The sequence below is a fragment of the Emydura macquarii genome, unplaced genomic scaffold, assembly GCF_026122565.2.
Source record: "Emydura macquarii macquarii isolate MOO-44397 ecotype Brisbane River unplaced genomic scaffold, CSIRO-AGI_Emac_v2 contig_3470, whole genome shotgun sequence".
NCBI classification, from domain to species: domain Eukaryota; kingdom Metazoa; phylum Chordata; order Testudines; family Chelidae; genus Emydura; species Emydura macquarii.
This window is the reverse complement of record NW_027133607.1, coordinates 7993712-8016413: the sequence shown is the minus strand read 5'-3', so window position 1 is coordinate 8016413 and position 22702 is coordinate 7993712. Positions and strand designations below refer to the sequence as shown.

The window sequence follows — 22702 nt, the reverse complement described above, 5'->3', positions numbered from 1 at the left end:
GGTGATGTCGCTATGCCAGTATAGCCCCCGTAGCATGGGAATACCCTAAGACAAGAAATAGCAGATGATACAGACCGATGGGGGAGCACAAAGTTTGTGCCTTTCCTCCCCCCTTTCCCTTCATGATGTATAAACATGACGTGAAAGGCTTTGAGGGCTTTTTAAAAGGTTCTGTCTGCTCTTTTTTAAAATTGGTGTTCTGCTTCTCCTGGAATGCTCTGTGGGTATGTTTCCACTGCAGCTGGGTGATTCCCGGCCCCGGCAGAGAGACTTGCGCTAGGCAGCATGCTAAAAATAGCAGTGTGGACGTCAGGGCGTTGACGACAGCTCGAGTGGATTTGGTCCCCTCGGGTACCAGCTCAGGTGCCTAGCCCGAGCTGCCGCAATGTCCATCCTACAATGGTTAGCCTGCTGAATTGAGCAGAGCTAGTGCAAGCCTGTCGACACAGACTGGGACTCACGCCGCCCGGCTACAGTGTACACACGTATCCTATGAGGATTCCAGGAGTGAGAGTGGAGCAGTTTAGATGGGAAGGGATTTTTAGTCTTTTTTTAAAACAGGATTTTTTTAGCCTGTTTGAAATGTTGGTGTTTGTTTAACACCTATTTAGCTTTAAGAAGGGGAGCAAGGAAGCTTTTGTTGAAGGCTCATCCTCCCCACCCCTTCAGTTACGGTGGGAGAATTAGCCACCAATGGCCTCTGAGTCATCCACAGATCCTTCTGCAATAGCCGGGACAGCCGGAACTGACAGTTCCATGTATTTCCAAGTTACAAGAACAAGCAGAGGAAACCACACTTCTTTGCACAATCCTAATGAAACAAGAAAGACCACAAGTCCCATTATTTTAAAATACACTGCTGGTCATCTTTATGGAGCATTGCCAGCTCAGAGCAGATAGGATATCCCTGTCGACAGGGATTGGCCTGTGTTCCTCAAAGACAATGGACATAGAAGGAAGTCTTCATTGGTGATGCACTTTGATCTGACGGTGTCCAGATGGCAAAGAGACCCATCAAGGTGACTGGCAGACAGAGAAACGTGAATCATTCAGATGCATGTTTCCAGGAGCCCTTGAAAAATACATCTGCAATGTCTGTGAAAACTACACCTGTTTGCATGTGTGTGCACAAAGAACATTTCCAGCCCGCCCAAAGGACTGTGCATCTCCAGCAAGCACTAATTTGTGAGCACAGTTATCTGGACTGCATACTCTAGGGCAGCTTTATTAGAGAGGAAAACACATGCGCCTGGAAATACCGTCATGGATTTGTTTGTCAGAACCTCTAGGAATAGGAAGGTGACCCCTAGTCTGCTATGCACGCCTGCTACTCCTAATGGTCCTTTCCGCTTGGAAGTTAGATCGTCTGCTCTATCTCCTTTCTAATCCATGTGGGGTAGCAGGGTGGTCTTCAGAGACTGCAAAGCCACACAAAGGGGGGGATTGGACAAGATTGAGAGGGAGTTGCAGAAAAGAGGCAGCACCAGAGGGAGAAAGGTAGATGGGAGTGGTGACTCTATCACGTTTTATTTCACAAAGGGCTCCATTAAACCTAGGGCAAGCCCTGTTTAGGGTATTTCTCTAGCGTCCATCACTGAAGCTTGCAAACTCTGCCCAGAAATGCTTCTCATGGAGGGAGGGTTCTTCCTTATTGACATGACCGGTGCAGTTTGGTTCAGCTGACTGCTAGATTTTGAGCAGAGATGGGCCTGACTCAGTCAAATCCCAGAACCAGCTTTCCAGCACCAGGTTTCCAGGCCAAAGCTATCTCTCTCGTGGGCCAAATCCAAACCCTGAATGAACCAAAACACCTTTTCAGATGGGGAGGTTCAGATTTGCATTTACAAAGCCCCCAGGTCAGGACTCTTTGGATCGGGAGTTTTGCTTCAGGCCCCATTTCTAATTTTAAAAAAAAGCAAAGTAATAGCGAGCTTGTGTGCATTCCTCATTCAGCCACTCACAACTGGTCCTCTCCTGATGCAGCACAGAGCCCTTTACACAGTTCCCACAGTGTGTCAAAGGAGGCGTGGATTCCTGAGGTTCTTTATAGGAGGCACGCTGAGAACCAGCCAATGACTTGTGTGGAGCTGCTAGGAATCGGAGGGGGATTGGGAGCCAGTAACTAACTCAGAACCGCCTCCTACAGTTGTGGGTTATCACTTTGTGGGTAGCAACTTACAGGTTGAGATCCTCTGGTTTAGTACGACAGACAGAACTGTGTATAAAGGATGACATTCCCACTCGCCTCTAGCTCTTTGTTCTCTGCATAGGGAAAGAAATAAGTCCTCTACCCAATGAAAAGCAGAGGACTTAGTTTGTCTATTACGTCCCCTTCCCCAAAGAACTTCTACCTCCCTGATAGGAAATACCAACCTGCTACCTATCCCCACTTTCTCTATAAAGCCGTCCACTTTCCCTGTATGAATGATCCTGTTGGGCTCATGGTTCACTTGGAATTTTGCCAGACGACACTCTGAATTTGGCCCAGATCAGACCTGTAGGTTTATGTGTGTCTCTGCATGTCGGGGTGGGGTGGAGTTGTTTTGTTTTTACCTATTCAGAGTAAGCCCCTTTGAAATGAAGCTGGTAAATAAAACATTGAAGAACCATCTCCAGCAAGGGTGGTGAGCAGGCAGTTTCGTTTAGCCCTGGTCCACACTGACCTGGCGATTCGGCGGCAGTCGACGGGAGTTACGCAAACTATGTGGAGTAGCTTGCATAAGTGCTGTCGACTGCCGTGCTTCCCTTCTGCCCGGTGTCTTCACTGCCCTGCGCCGATGGGAACCGCGTTCCCCTCGATGCAGCGCTACGCCACGTGAGCGTCGACTTCTGGATAGATTGAGCGGGTCTTCACTGACGGCTCAGTCAATCTGGATGGGTCGATCTGGAGGCGGCGACTTTGCCGCCGTCAGTATAAACATATCTTAGACTGAGCTGAGCAGTTATCACCTGTTTTCTGAGCATCCGGATCAGCTACAGATTTATTGCAAAGGAGGGAGTCCAGGTGAGTTTTCCTTTGTGAGGAATAGTTTATTCCTTCCTCGCATGCTTATCACATGCTCAGTGTGTGCCTTGCTCAGTGGTTCCTGGGGACCAAAAGTGGCCTGTGGGGTCTTTCAAAGTGGCCCCCAGCTCCTCTCCCGCTGGCTGCAGAAGGGAGCCGCCCCTAAGGACGCAAGTGGAGCTTTTTGCCCCGAGGCTACAAGACCAATGCAGGCTCCTTGCTACAGCCAAAGGGGTGGGAGATCAGCACTTCCCTCCCCCCGGCTGTAGCAGGGAGCACAGCAAAGTGCTCTGCCTGGGTCCCTAGGCACTGAGGTCCCTGCTGGAGCCGGAGGGAGAGGAGCATTGATCTCCTGTCTCCCTGACTGCAGAAGGGACCCAGCTGGAGCGCAGGGGGCTGCAGGACTCAATGCAGTTTCCCTGCTGCAGCCAGGGGGACGGGAGGTCAGCAAGAAGGCAGCCTCCTCACTGATCTCCTTCTCCTTGGCTGCAGTGCGGGGGTGGGGGGGGGGAGAAGCGTTGCTGGTGGAGCAGCCAGGACCTACCATGCTTGAGGAGGGGCAGGACTCTAAAAACCGGTGCCTTCTGGTTTGGCCTGCACTTAGCAGGCCACGTAGCTGCCAGGCCATGTGACAGTCACTCATCTACACTCGTGCTTTGTCTGTGAGTGTGTGACAGACTGTGAGTCACTTGTAGGTGTAAAAGAGTGAATGTAACAATGAGCACAGAAGCATCCAAGTCTTTACTTTAAATAGCTAGTGATTTGCCATCCTTAACGGTGTGTACGTCAATGCATCTTCTATGAGTTGAGAGACTGGTGGCCCTTCAGGGTTGTAAAAATGATATTTGTGGCCCTCGAGCCAAAAAGGTTGGGAACCCCTGGCCTAGCTAGTTATGCAAAGCATATTTTAAATTAAACGCTGGTCAAGATTCCTTCCTCTGCTCCTTGAAAAAGGCCCTGAAGCCCTGCCTGCTCCATGAAGTACCCACTCCAGCTCCATGGAGCGCCCCCTACTCTGGGTTTGCTATAGAGCGTTTTGTATTTTAATTGCAGGCACACTCTTATTTGCACCACTCAAAGTGCCACATACGTTTCCAATGTTACAAAACCGGTAAGAATTCCAGTTCTCAGTTTCTGGTTGTACTCATTTCCTGTGTCTTATTTTTGGCTGGCTTGTCACTTCCTCGGCAAGTCGGCTTTTTAATTTGTTTGCTGTGACAACACAAATTTCAGCAGAAATCAGTTGTTTCAGCAACAGAGAAATAAACTGAAAAGTTAAAAAAACCTCAAAAAACCTCATAAGAACTCTTTTTAAAGTGTCTTGTTTGTTATCTGTGTTCTGACACTGTGAAAAACCGCACACCACTTCTGGGTGCCCCCAAGAAGTGAGCCGAGGAGGACACGAATATGCTCTGACACAGGTTGCTATTTACAGTGGAAAGCATGTGAATTCTGTTTAAAGGCCCTTTGCCATTTTCTGTATTTTTTTCAATGCTTATTATTTAAAAGTAGAGTCTTGAAAAGTTTCAATCTGGATTGGTTAACCAGTTGTTTTCAATTTAAACCAAAACCCAGAGTCTGTAAGGACACAGTATGTATTGTTCATTTAGTACTTTGTAAGTATTAATTTAGCAGTCCTTCCCAGGAGTGAGATTGGAATAAGAAGTGACTCAAATTCCTTCATAACACATGCCCGGTCCATTGACGACAAAGAAATGCTGCCCACATTAGATTGTTCAAATGTTAATACACTTGTCCTGCTTCTTTCTTGTGTGCTTTGTTCAGCAGTGAAATAGTTAATAAAATTAACATTTAAATGGTCATCCTTAAGCTTCAGCATTAATATCAGACTGGAGGTAAATGGGAGCAGTTCACATTTATCTGAGCTCATTCAGGCTGCCTGCAGACTCAGGAAGACAATGCTGCATCAGTGCCTATTATGAAAGGCTAGAGATTATTTTTTTTCAATGGAAGTTTAGACTGTAGCCCACAAGACGGAAGCCTCCAGTGCAAAGTGCTTATGCTTGAAGGATTCAATCTGAAGCTGCTCAGCACTTTGGAGGATCAAGTGCCCAGTTGCCATGAAGGAGCCCGATCCGTCCACTGATTTTCAAAAACCGCCAGGAGGCGGGTGCCATAGGTAGGTAATATCCTGATTTTACTGAGGAGGCCCCACTGGGTCAGACCAATGGTCCATCTAGCCCAGTATTCTGTCTTTGGACCATTGGTCTGCCCCATTTTGATGGATAATACTGATGTTTATTTTAAAGCTTTTTTAAAAAGATTTTTTTTGTAAATTTAAATTTTCATAATTGTGGGAAGTTCTGGGAGGGCATCTAAGGGGGAAAGGGGCTTGACAATAACTGTTTAACGACAGAAGCTGTTGATGTCCAAAACCTTAGTTTTATAATCGTTAAATCATAAATTGTCAATTTCACATGTCAAAATATACCAGGTAAATATTCTTAAATCAAACACTCTAAGTTCTCAAGCATTATTTTTCTTTCTTTGCCTGTTTGTAAATTTTGATTATTATGGACGGAAATATTTTTTGTTGGTTTGCGTGTGTACGGTGAAATCCACGTTTACCGACATTTACCAATAAAAATCTAATCCTTCCAAGCCTACATATAAAGTTACATTAAAAAAAAACCAAAAAAACCCAAAAAACTAAACATCTGCTTGTAACTGTTACTGAGCCAATCAAACTCAGTCCGACAGTGTTCATCTCTTCATGTTACTCTTTGACTTCCTAATTTCATTTTTTAAAACAGTTGCCACCTACCGTAGCTAGTTCTTTGCATCCTCCAAATGTATATGTATTTTTAAATAATAGAGTGTTTCAGTGTGTAGCATCCTGCCATAAATCCAGAACAGACAATCCTACACATGGATGTAAAGGAAAAAATGCCAAATATGCTGTGGAGTCTTACCCTAGGCAGATCCTTGAAGTACTGAAACTATTATAATATATTAATTCTGAGCTGGCAAGAGTGAACCAGGGGCTTCACAGAAAAAAGTAAAGAGACTGAGCTGATTCTCTTCTCATATACCTGGTGGAGTATGTGAGAGCTGCAGGAGGTCCACGGTAGAGCTGGTGAGGAATTTTCCATTAGAATGATTGTCCGACAGAAAATTTCACTTTTTTGCAAAGTCAAAATTTCCCATGTGAGAACTGCCATTTTGTTGGGAAATTTTGATTTTTCCATTGGAAAACTGTTCCCAGTTCCCCTGCTCCTTGGTAGCCCGTCAGCTGGGCTGTCAGGGATTCCAGGCCCACCTGGCAAATTGCCATGGTGTTTGAGCTACTGGGCTCCCTTGATACCCAGGATTGGAGGGGGTTTGTACCCCAGAAGTTGCTCCAGCAAATAGTAGTCGTATTGTGTGTATTCAGCCACCATGAATAAAGAAAATAGAACACCACATAATTGAGGGTTAATTTGAACATGCAGGGCTTCTAGAGGCAAGATCAGTGCAGACTGGCAGTTTCTGTTAATCAGAATGGAAGGAGGGAAGAGAAAAGTCAACAATTTGAGACGGAAAGAAAACAAGTGGACGGGAACCTTGAATTTAGGCACCTCTGATACAGAAGCTTATTCTGACTGAGATTGCTAGGAATGTATTGTTATTAAGTAGCTGATTGAAGTGAGGAAAGGGGATGAGCCAGTATTGGTCACTGTGAGTTATGTGTTTTGTGATAGTCAGTATAAAAGGACTAGATAATAGAGTGCACTTTGGAGCTGTTCTCGGAAGTTATCTGGAGAGATTTTTCCTGACACCTTTCCTCCCCTGCAGGGAACTGTCCGGCCAATGTTGACCTGCTGAAAATTACTCAGTACCATGCTCCATTCTAGGTAATTATTTAGGATGCTCTAAACCCATTGCTTATGTCTGTCTGTGCTTAAATCTAATAAATACTGATGCTAGATAAGAGCGTGCTTGTTTGTATTAATCTTTATCAGATAGAAATGCTGTGTTCCCCCCGATTTATTCCTGAAATCACTGGGAGTGAAATAGTTAAGTTACCACTGCTATGGGTTCTGAAAACCCTGGGTAGCACCCTGGCTCGGTGGGCAGCCAGCGATTCTGAGAAATGTATTTCATTTTGGAAACATTGCAATATTCCCGCTTCAGGGAATGTTTTGGCGTTTCCAAAACAAAAGGTTGCAGGACTTCAATTCTTTGAAAAACATTCAGGGTTTGGGTTTTCACCCTGACTCGGGATGAAAATGGTTCCAAAAACTCAACTTTTAGTTCACGGAACTGAAATTCCATTTTCCCGCCAGCTCAACCCCACTGTCTATTTACTCCATGTTTGTATCCAGCCATTGTCACCACAGCAAGCGGAGCACCTTGCAAACTGTGGATCACACACCTAGGATTCCTGTTTCTCTTTGTCCGTTCCCCAAAGGTAGGGAGCATTTTGTTTTGAGTGTGCGGTCATTGTGAGAAAACTGGAAGAAATAGATTTTACATTTCTTTCTGAAAGTGTTCTCTTTTTTTCTAGGGCCCTTGGGGGAAGGTTTCATCTCTTATTCTGCTGTGGAGGGAAGGTAGATACAGATGTGCCCTGATTCTAATAGCTCACAATCTTAATTTGGACATAGCACACAAGTCAAGGGAATAAACACACAAGGGAGGAGGGGGGAGGGGAAAGCTAGGACAAAGACTGTAAAAATACGGTAGTGCAGGCATGTGGAAAAATCCTGCACTGGCCCTTTCCCCGACAGAACAACTATTTTCAGACACTGAAACTAGTTTAGAGGATTTATTTATTTTAAAAATCAATTGCTGTTCTAACTCCCTTACTCCTTAGTTGAATTTTCCAGGGATTTGGGGGTGGGGATCAGTCAGGCAAGGGGAAAAGTGTTGTTGCGTGTTGGGGGTGGGCGGGAGGATAGAATGTAAGAAAGGGTGACAAAGAAATGTTGGTAATAGACACTTTCTTTCCCAAGCTGAGATCCAGACCTGGCTCTGAATTACAAAAGGCGAATTAAGAACATTCTCACATGGCAGGGATCAGAACCCACTAAGTCCAAATGGCTGTTAAATCTGTCTAAGAAAAGCAACTGTGTTAAGGGGGCAGTGATTTGAGTGCATATTACCTAGTGAGAAAGCTAGAATTCAAAAGACTATCCTCTAAACATTAGACACCAAGGAAATGCAGAATTAGGGCTGCACTTCTGAAAAAGGGCACCCAGACTGCCTTAACCACGTCCCCCTGGAGACACCAACCAATCATGGGCCTGATTCACCATTGTCAGGCACCTAGGTCAGGGTCGGATTTAGGGGTAGGCGACCCAGGCGACTGCCTGGGGTGCCAGGCTCGGGGTACCGTTTTTGTTGTTAGCGACAAAAGGGAAAATAGAATATTTGAAGTAAAATGTTTCCGGTATCCTGTATGTGGACTCTTTTTTCACTAACCTCCTACAGTGTTCTGGAGGTTAACCCAACTAGGGTAAACATCCGAAGGCTGTCACCTACCGTAACACTATTTAATAGTGGTCCACCCAGTGTTGGTGCACAGATCCATTTCTTGGTGTTAGTACTTTTAATTTATTCTTAAAATTTAAAACTTTCTATAAGCTTAGAGGAAATGTTTTTTTTTTTATTTCCTTATATATGGCATGAATAAATACAGATTTACAGATCCTAGCATGCAAATTTATCATCTTATATGACAGGCATAAATCATGCATCAAAGTCGTGAAATGGGCTACAAATGCAATACAAAATAAAAATAAGGTATTCAAAAATTTAGCAAATAGCAGGGGACGGAGCGGGAGAGGAAGGATGCCAAAGACTCTCCATGCCAAGGGCGCCATTTGGTCTAGGGCCAGCCCTGCTTAGTGTATTCATTCGTACCAGTGCAAATTGAATATAAAACATGAAGGCCCAGATCTTCAAAGGAATTTAGGCACCTAACTCCTATTGGGTTCAGTGGGAATGAGGCACCTTTGAGGAGCTGAGTTTAATTAGCTACACAAGGTACAGGGCCAAAGATGACTCTGGCCCTTTCTTTGCATGCGAAATACTGAGGCTGTGCACCACACAGCGCACTGGTTTTGCCATTTGTTTCATACATATATGGTTGTGGTACTAAGTGTGACGAGTTATGACAAAGGAGGACACGGATGGAGTGTGTGTGGTGTGTGGCCTTCTGTTTTTAATTAACTCACTTCTCTTAGGTGACGTGACAGAAGTGACACATCCCAAGGGGTGAGGGAACCTGTCTTATTACACTGGGCAACACTTGTCTGTGTTGTCCTGCTAGTAACAGAGACAAAAATCCATGGTGCTCGTCTGGTCCGTTCTACGTGGGTTCTGTTATCGCGTCCTTTTCGAGCAGGGCCTCTCCCTTCTCCAGCGGAGGAGCTGCCGGAGAGGCAGTGTGATCCAGCGGGTGGCCACTCGCCGGCCAGTCAGGAGAACGAAGCGCCCTTCCCAGCTCCGCCGCTGACCTCCTCCGTCACCTTGGGCACCTCACCTCGCCTTCCCGCGCCTCGGTTTCCCCTCTCACGCCTGGCCTTGCCCGTTTCGATGGTAAAAGCCTCCAGGGCGTGGGGCTGCCGCCAACCACGGGCACCCCTGCACCGGCCCCCGACTGCAGCTGGGGGTCCCGGCTGCCACCCTCACCTCTTACAACCCCCCCATCATGATGACAGCGGAGCAAGAGAGCCCAGGGGGCGGAGTCCGACTTGCAGCTCTGGGGCCGGGGGCGGGGCTGAGGGAGGGAGCCTTTCTGATTGGTTCCCCAGGAGGCACCCTCCTTCTCTGCTCCCCCCCTGCACGGTGCATGACTCTAACAGCAGCCAGCTCCCCTCCCCGCACCCACCAGCTGCACAGCGCCAGCCGCCAGCCGGCCGCAATGGGAAGCAAAACAAAACTACAAGTCCCAGAGGCCTTTGCGGCGGCCCTCCCCCCCCAACCCCGGCTGTGACGCAGGCAGGCTGGGCAGAGGTGTCAGCGAAGCCCCCCCCCCGCATCTCCTCCCGCGGAGCCGCAGGAAAGGGGGTCGGGATCCTCCAACGGGGGGGAACATCACCCCCCCCTCCATGAGCAGGGGCTGCTGGGACTTGTAGTTCGGGGCAGGGCCATGGCAGGGTCGCTGGCCAGCGGCTCCTGGCTGGGGGAGATCGGTGAGTGGGCGCTGCAGGGGATCTCGCCTCCCAATGCACGGGAAGGGGGTGATGTGTGTGTATGTGTATGTGTGTGTGTGGGGGGGGGCTTGTTCCCTAGGAGAACAGGGGGAGCAATGTGGGGGGGGGGCAGCGCCTGCTTCTCTCTGGGGGTGCGCCTGCTTCTGGGGAGGAACGGGGAGTGATGTGGGGAGGCCCTGCTCCCTGGGGGAGGAGAGAGTGGGGCGATTGGGGGCCCGGGGCCCTGCTCCCTAGGGAGGTCCAGGGGTGTCTGTGGAGGGATTTGGAGAGACCCATGTAGTAGCTGCTGCCCCCCATGACGCGCCCTCCTGCCGGGCAGGACCCCTCGGAGCAGGGGATGGAGTAAACGAAACCAGACTCCCAGGTGCCGAGGCATAGCCCGCGCCACGCATGATGTGCACCTGCTCCGGGGTGTGGTGGCGGGAGGCCTGGGTTAGGTGCAACAACCTGCAGGGAGCCAGGTGTGTCCAAAACAAGCCGGGTGCTGGTTTACAATTAGCCGGATGGGTTTTCCAGGAGCTGGATCTGGTCTTAGCTGTGCCACCAGAATAATTGATCGCCTTTAAACACAGGCTACGCACTTCTCTTCTTTGCCTCCCAAATGTCCCATCTCCCCTGCTCCTCGTCTCTGGTCCTGCTGCTCGTTAGCAAGCTGCCCGGCCCTCTGCTGGGTCTGATCCCCCCTCTCGCTTACAGTGGTGGGAGTCAGGAGTAACGCCATTGGCCACAAAATACCTTTGCGCCCAGTGGGGTGAGCCATGAAGGTCCCAGCACCCTGCAGCAACATACAGAAGGGCCACGCTCCGTGCGGCATGACCTCACCCGTCCAGCGTGAGCGAGGTCAGACTGTGCGCCGGATGCCCTGTTGTTGCTGCGGAGGTGCTGGGCAATGATGCCTGCGACCCACATCCCTGAAAAGGTCAGAACACCCTGAAACACATGCACTAGAAACCTCCCGCGGAGGCGGGCTTGCCACCCCGCCTTACATCTCTTTCCCCTGCCTGCCCAGCCCTGGGCACTATGGAGGGGTCGTTTCTCAAGGGCTTTATGGAAGAACATTCCAAGATGGGGCTATAGCGTGGTCTGCCTGTTGTTATTGGTGTTCTGTGGGACCTTTAGGTACACAGCTCCCGCATTCTGCCCTGAGCATAGACTCATAGACTTTAAGTTCAGAAGGGACCAATATGATCATCCAGTCTGACCTCTTGCACAACGCAGGCCGCAGAAACTCATCCAGCCCCTCCTGTAAGAGACCCCTAACCTAAGACTGAGTTATTGAAGTCCTTAAATCATGGTTTAAAGACTTTTAAAGTAAAGAGAATCCACCAGCAAGTGACCCATGCCCCATGCTACAGAGAAAGATGATAAATCCCCAGGCCTCTGCCAATCTGCCCTGGGGGAAAATTCCATCCCGACCCAGTAATCTATGGAGTAATCTATCATATCTGGTGATGCTGGGAGATGAGCAAGAATTGCATGAAGCCGGGTCTGACTGAAGACAAAATTCAAGTTAATGCTAGTGCCCTTGTTTGCCCAGGATTCGGGGTCTGGTGCCCCTCTTTGCACGGAGGCAGAACGTGCCCTGTCAAAGGACGTCGTATCTCGACTGAAAGTACCCAGGGTTGTTCTGCTTTGGTCACTAACTCTGTAAGCAAAATAGACTTCCCCAGAGACATGCTGCCATTTCATTTCATGCAGTGCCCCCATTTTAATAACAGTAACACTGTGTAATCACCTTGCACCTTCACCCAGGGAGTGCAACATGTTTAACAAATGGTAATGAAACGGTGCAGTGAAAAGCCCCTGTATTCTGTCTTTTATACAGTGGGACCCTGGAGTGCAAAGAAGTGAAAGTGACTCACACTGAGTCAGTAGCAGAGGTGGGATGAGAACCCCCAACTTTTAGTCCCCTATTCAAGTGATTAGCCTACACACACTCCCCTCCCTCTTCTCTCCAGCCCACAGACCCTCATTCACACTCACTCTCCTTTCTCCCCAGGCTTCTGGGCTGCGCGGACTCCGGTTCACGAAGCGGCCAGGCGGGGCGAGATCTTGCAGCTGCAGCAGCTGATAGCAAACGGAGCCTGCGTAAATCTGGTCACCTATGACTCGATCACCCCCTTGCACGAGGCGAGCCTGCAAGGTCAGACGCAGTGCGTGAAGCTCTTGCTTGCTGCGGGGGCCCAGGTTGGTGATAAATTTGAGTGTAACCGCCCCAGGCCTTTTGCTGCCAGAGACTGATTACACTTCTAATGGAGAAATACATATTGCTGCAAAGCCAATTAAATAAGTTACATTGTGTCCCCCAAAGGGGAAAATCTTAGCCGGGCTGTCCTTGCTGGGGGCCAGCCGAGGCTGAAATCAGGGGGAGTTGAGGCGCTTAAAGCCTCACGGGAGGGTCTTGGCATTTCACAGGCTTTCGCCCTTCTGGAGCAGCGCACTTCAGCCAAAGTGACCACAGAGCGGCCTGTGGAGCAGCAGGGCAAGCAACTGGAGTGGACTCTCTGGCAGGTTTTATATTTTATTGCTACGTTCCTTTTAAACGTCCCTTTGCTCTATTCTGGGAACAAAAGACCTGGTTAACCTTAGACTGATGAGACTATACGCAAGCCAGGCTGGCGACCATCTCCGCTGGCTGGTTCCTGTCTTCTGCAGGATTAGCAGGTGTGTGTTAAACTCAGGCAAGAGGACCCCAGCATACAGCAGCCCGGGATCAACGACTTATCTTTCTGCCTTCTAGGTGGACGCCAGGAATATAGATGGCAGCACGCCGCTCTGTGACGCTTGTGCTTCGGGCAGTGTTGAATGTGTAAAAGTGCTCCTGTCCCATGGAGCCAAGGTGAATCCTCCGCTCTACACGGCCTCCCCCCTCCATGAAGCCTGCCTGAACGGTGAGCCCTCGAGATCTGACGTGTACATTCGTCGGGCCCTCGCACCGAGGGCAGCCGCAAAAAGCCTGAAATGACCATAAGATTCTATTGTTCCTCAGACTGTCACAGCCGGAAAATAGCTCCTGTCTTCTCTCTGCGTTAAGATTAGTTGCGTGTTGTTAAGGCCCCTTGCGTTGGCAGAGATCCTGCTGAAGTCAGAAAGGAAAAACTCTGCAGGAGTGGGCAAATAAAGAAATTATCCGTGCATGGCATGTGGATACCATGTAATGAACACAATAGAAAATCCCAGTTAGATACAACAGCTTCCATTATTTGTTAACATAGCCCGGGAGGAGGCCATACCTTGGGCCAGCCCCACGGCCACTCTGTTTGTTACACTGCCATCAAAATCAAGTTTGAGTGGAGGGAAGGTTGATCTTCCAGGGAAGCCGCTGGATTGGAACTCAAGACCAGCGATCAGTTCCCAGATCTGGCACAGACCCCCTGTGTGACCTCAGCCAAGTCTCTTATATCCTCTGTGCCTCACTTTCCCCTCCGTAAAATGGGTGTGATAACACTTCCTTCACCCACCCTTTGCCTGCCCTGTTAAATTGTATGATGTTAGAGGGAGGGATTTTCTCTCACTGTGAGGTCAGTGAGAGCTATCAGGTGCTTAGCTCTTTTGAAACCCTGGCAGATGCTTAAAGAGATAAGTTAGGCTCCTAATTTTTGAAATTCTTGGCATGAGCACTCTTCCGAAGGTTCAGCCCAGTTAATGATTCAGTCCACCCCCCTTGGAGCATATTCTGCCAAGGTTTAGTCCAGTCTAATTTCCAAGGACTGAAGCAATGGGGTTTCCACCTCTTTCTTTGGGACAACTGCACAATAGATTTAGCCTAACAGGGGGAAAAATACAACCAAGCCTTTGCACTTTATGTACCAGATGTTAACTATGACACTCGTAGGGTAGATAGATATACACAGCAGAATGTGTGCATGGGCTGGGCTGCCCCGGTGACCTTGGATCCAGCTAGCGTGGGTAACAATACCAGCAAAGGCAGCGCAATACGGGTTTCAGCACAGATTCAGCACAGCATCCTGGGTACATGCTCAGCTCACAATCCCTGCACTCTTGGGCCGAGCTGATGCAAAGCCAGTTTGCTTCCCAGTGACTCACCGACCGATTCTCTTTTTAAAGGGAGTTCGGAGTGCGTGCAGCTCCTGATAGATGTCGGTGCAAACCTGGAGGCCCACGACTGCCACTTTGGAACCCCTCTGCACGTAGCCTGTGTCAGGGAGCATCTGGACTGCGTGAAGTTACTGCTCAATGCTGGTAGGGCTCACTGGCGGGAGTAGTTTCAGTCATTAGTGGTGGCGTGTGCGCAACGCTCACCTCTTGTATCTCGCTCAGAAGGGAAGTTCTTTTAGAAGAAACCTATTCATTCCTGGAGCCTGGGTGTGGATATTTCTGTCCGCAGAGTGTCTGCCAGACAAGAATAACTATAAACACATGGGCCTTTCTTCTGGGCAAAGCAATCGTCCAGCCATCTTCCGAAGGCTTTGAGCTTAGCCAAGTTAATATTCAGGTCATAAACTCAGGATCATTTACCAGTTTAAAAAAAACAAACCCTAGAGTAATGTTCCAACACACTCTTCGTAATGGTGTTGGACCAATATTGGTAGAATTTTTTAAGGTTCTAGATAGAGGAGAGCTGGAAGAAGAGACCTATTGGGGTTTGACATACAATAAAACATTAGGTCCCTGGTTTGATTTGATTGGAGTTGCGCCAGAGATGGATTGGGCCAGGGGATAGTCAAGTAACATTGCATGCTCCAAGTTTCACATCCAGGCTCCCTAACTGTAGGAACCAGAGCTGGTTCTGAACCAAATCACCAGAGCCAAATACTTCCAAACTTCGTTGACATTTGAGTGTGGTTTCAGACTTTGTCCTGGGTCCATCCATGTCAGGAAGTCATTTGACTGGCAGTATCCACCTACCAGCTGAATGGAAAGCTGGGGGAAGTGAGGACAGCCTTCTGGCTTGAGTTTCTTTATTCACACTTCCTTAGCAGAAATGAGAACAAACAAGATTTGGTAAACTGGGGTCAACGTAGCTACGGTGCTCAGGGGCCGTAGCTCTGTGACCTAACTCCCAGTGTAGACTCAGCGAGGTCAACATCGCGTGGGGAGATGGGATTCCTGTAGTGATGGAAAATCCCTTCCGTCCCCACTGGCTGTGTCTACACTCTAGAGTTATGCCAGTGCTGCTATCATGTAGGCAAGTCCTCGGTCTTTCAACTGATTGGTGGAACTTCATTGAGAGGCTGGATCCTCCCATCTTCCTACCAGCTGAGTGGTTAGTTTACTCAAGTAAGAGACCATTTAACCAGAGTAAAGGTGGCTGTCTCGGGGCCTTAAGAAACTCATTTTGTTTGTGCTCTCAGGGGCAAATGTGAACGCAGCTAAACTTCACGAGACAGCCCTTCACCACGCAGCCAAGGTGAAAAACGTGGATCTGGTAGAGATGCTGGTTGAATTTGGAGGAAACGTTTATGCCAGGGACAACCGAGGGAAGAAACCATTCGACTACACGGGTAGCAACAGCCCGGCTGCTACGTGCTTGGAGTACTATGAAAGTAAGTGGGGTTCGGTCCCGTCTCTCACACCCTTGCCAGGACTCCTTTCCTCTTCAGCAGCTGGAGGATCATCATGGCACCTTCGGGCCTTAAAATCTGTTAATCTTGGGGCTGCCCATTTTCTCCCCCCATCTCATCATCTCCTGGTTCCTCATTGATTCTGGTCTCCTGAGTAACAGCCTGTCCCCTGGCTGGAAGACAGGACGGGGGAGGTAATATCTTTTACTGGACCACCGGACAAACTTTGGAGCTATGCTTAGCTCTTCCTAAGGCGTTTCTTTGGTACTCGCTCACGCTGAGCAGGGCAGCTCGCATCTCCTTCTCCTGTGCTAGGGCTGACACGGGTCAACTCTGTGACCCCTCCTGTGACCGGTCCCCATAGGCAGCGAGTTATATGGGCCCGTGGTACCCGTGCTCCACCGATAATCAGGACCTTGGTACCCAGCTCCACCAGTATCTCTGTCTGTGCTGCTAGAGGGCCGGCCGCGGAGCCCCCAGTAGCGCTTGGCCGTGCAGGGGCAGAGCACAGCGGCCCCCAGCACCCAGGGCGGTCCGGGCGTTCTGCCCCCTCTCCTCGTCTCAGACACACTCACAGCGGCTGCTGGCCAGGAGCTGCTCCAAGCAGTGGGGCGGCCACTCCCCCCTCCCGGTCCCATCCTCCCACGCAGTGGGGTACCGAGGGAGGAAGTGTGAGGGGGCCAGGGAAGGTTCTTTCCCTGGGATCCACTTTCACACTGAGAGAAGGTGAAAGAACGGGGTAAACGTTCCTCCCACTTGCCCCAGCTGAGCGGTGCCGCTGAGAGCCAGCCCCACGCAGCCTGCAGAACTGGCACTCAACAAAAGGAAGAGCCCCGAGGTCCGGTACCCGCTGTCTGATGGATCCTGGGGGGTGCCGTAGAGAGAGGGGGTGGGGAAAGACGTTGCGCTGTGGGTCTGGCGAGCAGGAAATGCTGGCTGGGAGTGTGGGCGTGCGGGTGAATGAGATTTGAGGCGGAACCGTCACCGCCGCTTTTCCCTTGCAATGCAATGGCCCGCCTGGAAACCCTGTGAACGCCGCGGTCCCGTTGAGACCCGGTGTAAGCGGAAGCAGCCTCGGGACCTCGATGTGAGCGACCCCTGGGCTGAATTCGGGCCCCCTCATCGGTCCGCGGAGAGCTCTGCGGCTTCGCGGAACGGAGGCTTCTGCCGGCCTGGCGCAGTGACGCTGTTGATCTTTTTGATCGTTTCAGAAACACCCCTGAGCTTGGCGCAGCTCTGCAGAGTCAGCCTGAGGAAAGCCACCGGCCAGCAAGGGCTGGAGAAGATTGCCAAGTTAAATATCCCTCTGCGGTTAGTGAAATACCTCTCGTACAACTAACCGAAAGAAGGTGACGACGCTGAAGGACGATATCCTTAGACCCTACAATATGAAGTATCTGTCTCTTTCTCCCTCCCCCCCTTCCTGTAAGAAGTCCCTTTAATTTAAGTGGATTTGGTGTAAATACCATTTCTGAGGCAGCACGTTCTCCCATCCTGCCGTGTCACTGCGTGTTTCGACAAAGACATAACTTAGATCCTGCGGAGAGCCAGGCTTTTAGCTAGTAATCTTTTTACGCTAAAGATCCTGTCAGACTGCTGCCCCCCTTGGAGTCTGCCCTACTCTGCCTTGCGTTCCTGAAGAGGTAACTGCTAATCACACAGGGAGAATTATCTGAGCACCCTAATTAGACACAAATTCCTCTTTTAAGTCAGAGGTTGCCATGATGATGCCAGCGGGCCATATGCAGCCCCCCACCCCCGAGTTATACAGTGCAATCCTCTGCGGGCCTCATCCAAAACTCAAAATCCCCGGGTGTCTTTTCATGGACTTCATTGGCTCAGCCCTCATGATTTGGGAGGTGTGGCCTACTAAGATGACCGGTCCCAGCATGCAGTGCTCCATGTTGACGTGAGCGACCAGTCTCACGGCCGCTGCACCCAGCTCAAGTTGATGTAAAAGTCGGTGCAGCCCACTGGTTCTGCATGTGACCGGTGCAGTAACTGTGCGGGGCAATATTTGGGCACCCTGTTCCCAGGCTAGATTTGTATCCTCAGTTTGCACCACCACGGTACCCTCTGATAACAGATCCATTCGTGCGTCCCCATGCACCGGAGAACGGACGCACAGATCAGCTCTGAATATAGTTTTAAGATTTTTCACTCTGAGGATGCCCCTTGTTCCAGCTGCTCCTTTAGATGTTTGCACCGGCACAGCCACAGGGTCTCTTCCCCAGCCACGTCGCTGCAGATTGTCACTGTTCTGTTGAGCTCCTCTGTCCTTTACAAACTAGCAAACCATCCACACACACATCAACCTTCTGGGGGAGGTTAGATTAGAAGCAGAACAAAAGTCTTCGTCTTCCTTAACGTGTGAGATTCCATTGACCTGAAATCTGAAGGCCACTTTAGCGGGAACTGCATTAGCGGGATCTAGTCTACTCGATGCATGTGTGGTAAGTCTTAGCATATTCAGATGAGAATAAAGACACGTCCTCTTAATAGCACTGGGCTCCTGAAACCCTCTAAGAGTGTCCGACCAGTCCGCCTAGCAGCTGGCGAGAGTGCCCTTGTGGCCTGCCTGAGCAACAAAACCACCAGGCGTGAAGAACAAGCAAGAGACTGTCCAACAGTCACCTGCGCTGGTCACCGTGGCCTTGGGAGTTCTCGCTCATTGGCTGGTACCTAGCCCGGAGGATTGTATGTGGTGGCAACTCACAATAATAACACCTGGCTCTTATATAGGGCTCTTCATCAGTAGATCTCAAAGTGCTTTAGCATCATCCCCATTTTACAGATGGGGAAACTGAGGCACAGGGGCGAAGGGACTCGCCCAGTATCACCCAGCGGCTCAGTGGCAGCGCCAGGAATACAACCCAAGTATTCTGCGTACGCTACTGCGATTTCAACAATGGGTGAAGTGACTCCTGAATTTGTAAAGCGCTTTGGGGCAAAAGACGCTACCTGGATGTCAAATGTTAAGTCTTTTCCGAGTCTCTTTGGCTGGATCTGTTTAGGTTACACCCGTAGCTCTATTTTCATGCAGGGCCTTTTAGATCGTTTTCCTTCCTTTGCTTTTGCGTGTGATTAGGAATGTGCAATCAAAGCGCACATCCAGTGCGAATAAAATCAGCCCCTCCAAACCCAGCTCTTGCGCCATACGTCTCTTTCAATCCTTGCCAGGATGCCAGGGCAGGAAGAGATGAATCTGCACGTACAGCTCCGCTTTCCACTCCTCCTCCTCCCCGCTTCCGTGCACCGCTCCTGTCTCCATCCCACACGGCCTTTGCAGAGCTGTCTTTAAACCCTTCTGCTCCAATCCAAACACCGCCTGCACTTGGGGAAAGTCCAGCTCCAGATGTGGCGCGGCTCTGCCTCTCCTCTTTTACGGTTAGCACCTCTCCAGAATCCTCATGGTGCTGTTGCAGGCTGTTGCTTGAAGAGTTTATTGGCATTGGCTTGCAGTGGAGTCCTTTGATCACAGCAGCTTCACGCCAGCTGAAGTTGGTCCAATGAAAACAAGGTGTCGCCTGGGTTTTGTGCCTGTAAAAACCTTGCACGGCGGAGGAACGAACTGTTTGCAGCACAGCCCGGTTATTCCTGCAGTCTTGGGGCTTGCACAGGAGGGAGACTCGACCCCTGAATCGCGTTGCTAGTTGTATTAGGGCAGTGGTCCTAGGGAAGCGCGGAGAAATGTTCAGGGGGGCGCGGCAAGGCCCTGGCCAGCCCCCATGGGGGGTAGGGAGGGAGCACGGCCCATCCCTGCTATGCCCCCAGATCCGCTCCAGCCACAGCCCCGGCCGTGACTCCCCTCCTGACCATGACTCTGTCCATGGCCCCAGCTGTAGTTCCAGCCTTGACTCTGGCCCTGGCTCCCCAGGGGTGGGGGTCGCAGACAGATTCTTTTATGGGCAAGGGGGGGCGGGACATAAAAAGTGTGGGGACCACTGTATTAGGACATCGACAGCTTGGGTGGGAGAGGCGGCATCAAACGCAAACAAGAACCTTTGACACCTTCGAATTCAAGTTGCTGTGTACAACCAACTTCAACCAGCCGGTCCCCGTGCCGGCTTTGGGTGAGCGTCGCACCCTACAGTCTGCCATTGTCTTAGAAAGTGCAAGACAAAGCCATTGGAGACTTCGCAATGGAAATGGTGGCTGAAGCCGACTAGCCTAGTTATTTCGCACAACACGGAGCAAGCGTGAGAATGAAGCGTCCGTCCTACCGCTTATGAAAAAGTCTAAGACCTCAAGGATCTCTCCTCAAATCTAGAGACCTCATGCAGAAGATCTCTCCTCACCAGATCCTTAGCTGGTGTCCATGGACATCAATGGACATCTGCTGATTTCCAGGAGGTGAGAATCTGACTCTCAGTATATTCCAGGCTGGCGAATGCCCTGTCCCCGGACTCACTGGAGTCTGCAGACTCAACTGTTTTAAAACAGGGTGGTGAAGTAATTGTCCAAGACCAACAGTTTCAAACTTGTCTAAGGCAACTAAATCTATAGTGCGGCATCGAAGTCAAAGCAACTAGATATTTCAGAGGAGAGGGAAACCACAGCTCCTCTTGATTTCCTCTTGGACACTAAGGGCTAATGGAAATCAGATCACTTGTATTTATTTCACACCCATAGCTTAAGCAGGCCGTGGTGTCTAGATGGACATCATGGACATCTGAAGATGAGGGTTCCAGGAGGAGGTGTCTAGAATGCTCAAAGTTAAACCATCCCAGCCAGGCCTTTGTCTATTAAAAACCTCTAAAGATGGAGATTCCCCCAGTCCAGTGCTGCACCACCCTCCTAGTGACAAAGTTTTTCTATCCAACCTAGACCTCCCCAACTGCAACTTGAGACCATTGCTCCTTGTTCTGTCATCTGCCACCACTGAGAAGAAGCCTAGCTCCATCCTCCCTGGAACCCCCTTTCAGGTAGTTAAAGGCCGCTACCAAATCCCCCCTCACCCTTCCCTTCTGCAGACTAAACAAGCCTAGTTCCCTCAGCCTCTCCTCATAAGTCATGTGCTCCAGCCTCTAATCATTTTTGTTGCCCTCCGCTGGATTCTCTCCAATTTGTCCACATCCTTTTTGTAGTGGGAGGTCCAAGACTGGACACAATACTCCAAATGTGGCCTCACCAATGCCGAATAGAGGGGAATAATCACTTCTCTTGATCTGCTGGCAATGCTCCTACTAATGCAGCCCAATATGCCGTTAGCCTTCTTGGCAACCAGGGCACACTGCTGACTCATATCCAGCTTCTTATCCACTGTAACCCCCAGGTCCTTTTCTGAAGAACTGCTGCCTAACTTGTCGGTCCCCAGTCTGTAGCCGTGCATGGGAACATACACTAAATGACAGTCCTAGTAAGGTGCTTCCGTATGGGTTTAGGCATCCCAAGTTCACAATGTCCGCCTTAGTTTTGAAGGAAGGCGACACAGGACAAAGATTTTAGTGTGTATTTCTGTCTGATCGTCTGTGGTTTTTGATTATTGTGGTTTGTGTCATGGGTGAAGGCTTTTTGCGGGGGGGGGGGGGGGGGTTGGAGGTTGCTCAGAACATCATAGGAAGATGGGCCCCCATCAATCAAATATATGATAGTTGTTCTTAATTATATTATTATTAATCTAACGATTGAGTCTCCCCCAGGTTTCTCATCGGTGTTTGACCCTCTGTGTTTTCCTTAGCTGGAGCGTAGTAGGTCCATCTGTGAGCCACATGGCAAAGTACTGCAGGTCACTAGCACATCGTAACGTCTTTATGGTAGACGCAAGGACTCGTTGAGCGGTTGCAGTGCGCTAAAGATTGAAACGGCGTGTCACTCACTGTGCTTTCAGTCAGTGACTCTGACAGCAGCTGAGATGATTATCCTGAGGAAAAACCACTGATGGTTACGCACCCAGTTGGTCTGTTTTTATGACAGAGCCACGCAGCGGCCGTTTATACGAGTGCAGCAGACGTAAATCGGCAGGGCAGCCTCGCAGGGGTACCTGTGTGGATTTGATTCTGTGTGGTGGAGGGCGGGTTCAAGGAGTTGGGCTCGCTGGCTGGACCGATGCAGAGGAGAAGGCAGGTCAAGAGAGGGAGGGTGGTCTTGTGGTTAAGGCCTGGGACTGGGTCTTGGGAGATGTGGATTCGGCTCCTGGCTTGGCCACAGGTTCCCTGCATGGCTGTGAGCCTGTCGCTGAGGGTGTGTCTACACGGGAGCTGGAGGTATAACTTCCAGCTGGAGCAGACCTACCCGTGCTAGTCGTGATTGAGCGGTCGCTCTAAAAATAGAAATGGGGGAGGGGCTAGCCACCCGAGCATGCCCCTCGGGTTTCAGACGGGATCGTACCCAGGGCAGCCAGCGCCTCTCGCTGTCATGACTTCACTGCCCCCTTTTGATGTGGGAGCTTGATCAGAACTTGTCGGGGAATGTCTCCTTGGTCTGGACATTTCACCTCCAGCCCCGGTGCAAGCGTACCCCGTCACCCCTGGCCTTTTAGCCTGTAGAAAGCAGCGTAGAGCAGGGTCTGCCTCTTGCTCCACATATATACACCATCCAGCATGGAGAGTGCGGGCCCTGATTGGAGTCCCACTGCACTCAGTCACGGCCCCCCCTCTCTCCTCAGAGCACGGGGGAGCATGGAGAGACCTGGGGCAGCGGTGGGGTTTTCTTTGCACCCCGCTCTTGTGTTTGCAGCCTTCGGCGTTGGTGCTGCATGTCTTTACTTCTGTTTCCCTTGGGTTGTCCCCTTGTTCTGGTTTTAAACCGCCTGATGCTGCAGGTAACCCAGCCCAAGAGAACACCCACCGGCGTGTTACAGCCGCCGCCGTCGCTTGTGGCTGTGTCACAGCGGGGCGGCTGTTGCGGGCGGCTGGGCTGGCGTGGGCGCGTGTGTGGACACACTTAGTCACTGCTGCTCCGAGGCCCTCCTAACTAGCACACTGCAGGGCCTCGCATGGCTTCTCTCTGTAGGCGCAATTTGACTTCTCTATTGGCGGGGGCAGCTCCAACCAGGCCAATGGGGCCACCTG

The 22702-nt window shown here is 50.3% G+C and overlaps 1 protein-coding gene across 2 annotated transcripts; it reads left to right on the top strand.

The window, feature by feature from the left end:
• The first annotated feature begins 10021 nt into the window (after positions 1-10021).
• Positions 10022-19468, top strand: ASB13 (ankyrin repeat and SOCS box containing 13). 2 transcript variants are annotated; one of them, XR_010917417.1, is made up of 7 exons: positions 10022-10143; positions 12164-12351; positions 12905-13055; positions 14233-14367; positions 15480-15671; positions 16901-18142; positions 18484-19468. XR_010917417.1 is itself a non-coding variant. In XM_067534888.1 (6 exons), the coding sequence occupies exons 1-6, from the start codon at positions 10101-10103 to the stop codon at positions 17026-17028; spliced, it is 837 nt and encodes a 278-aa protein (XP_067390989.1). In that variant the 5' UTR covers positions 10022-10100; the 3' UTR covers positions 17029-19468. The 2 variants fall into 2 exon arrangements, 1 of the variants encoding a protein (XP_067390989.1); XM_067534888.1 differs by having other exon boundaries at positions 16901-19468.
• Positions 19469-22702: the final 3234 nt, after the last annotated feature.

Bases quoted from the DNA above. Each gene is read 5' to 3' on its own strand.
- ASB13 (XM_067534888.1), top strand. From the start codon at position 10,101: ATGGCAGGGTCGCTGGCCAGCGGCTCCTGGCTGGGGGAGATCG. The intron at 13,056-14,232 runs GTGAGCCCTCGA...CTCTTTTTAAAG, and splicing joins CCATGAAGCCTGCCTGAACG to GGAGTTCGGAGTGCGTGCAG. The intron at 15,672-16,900 runs GTAAGTGGGGTT...TGATCGTTTCAG, and splicing joins GTGCTTGGAGTACTATGAAA to AAACACCCCTGAGCTTGGCG.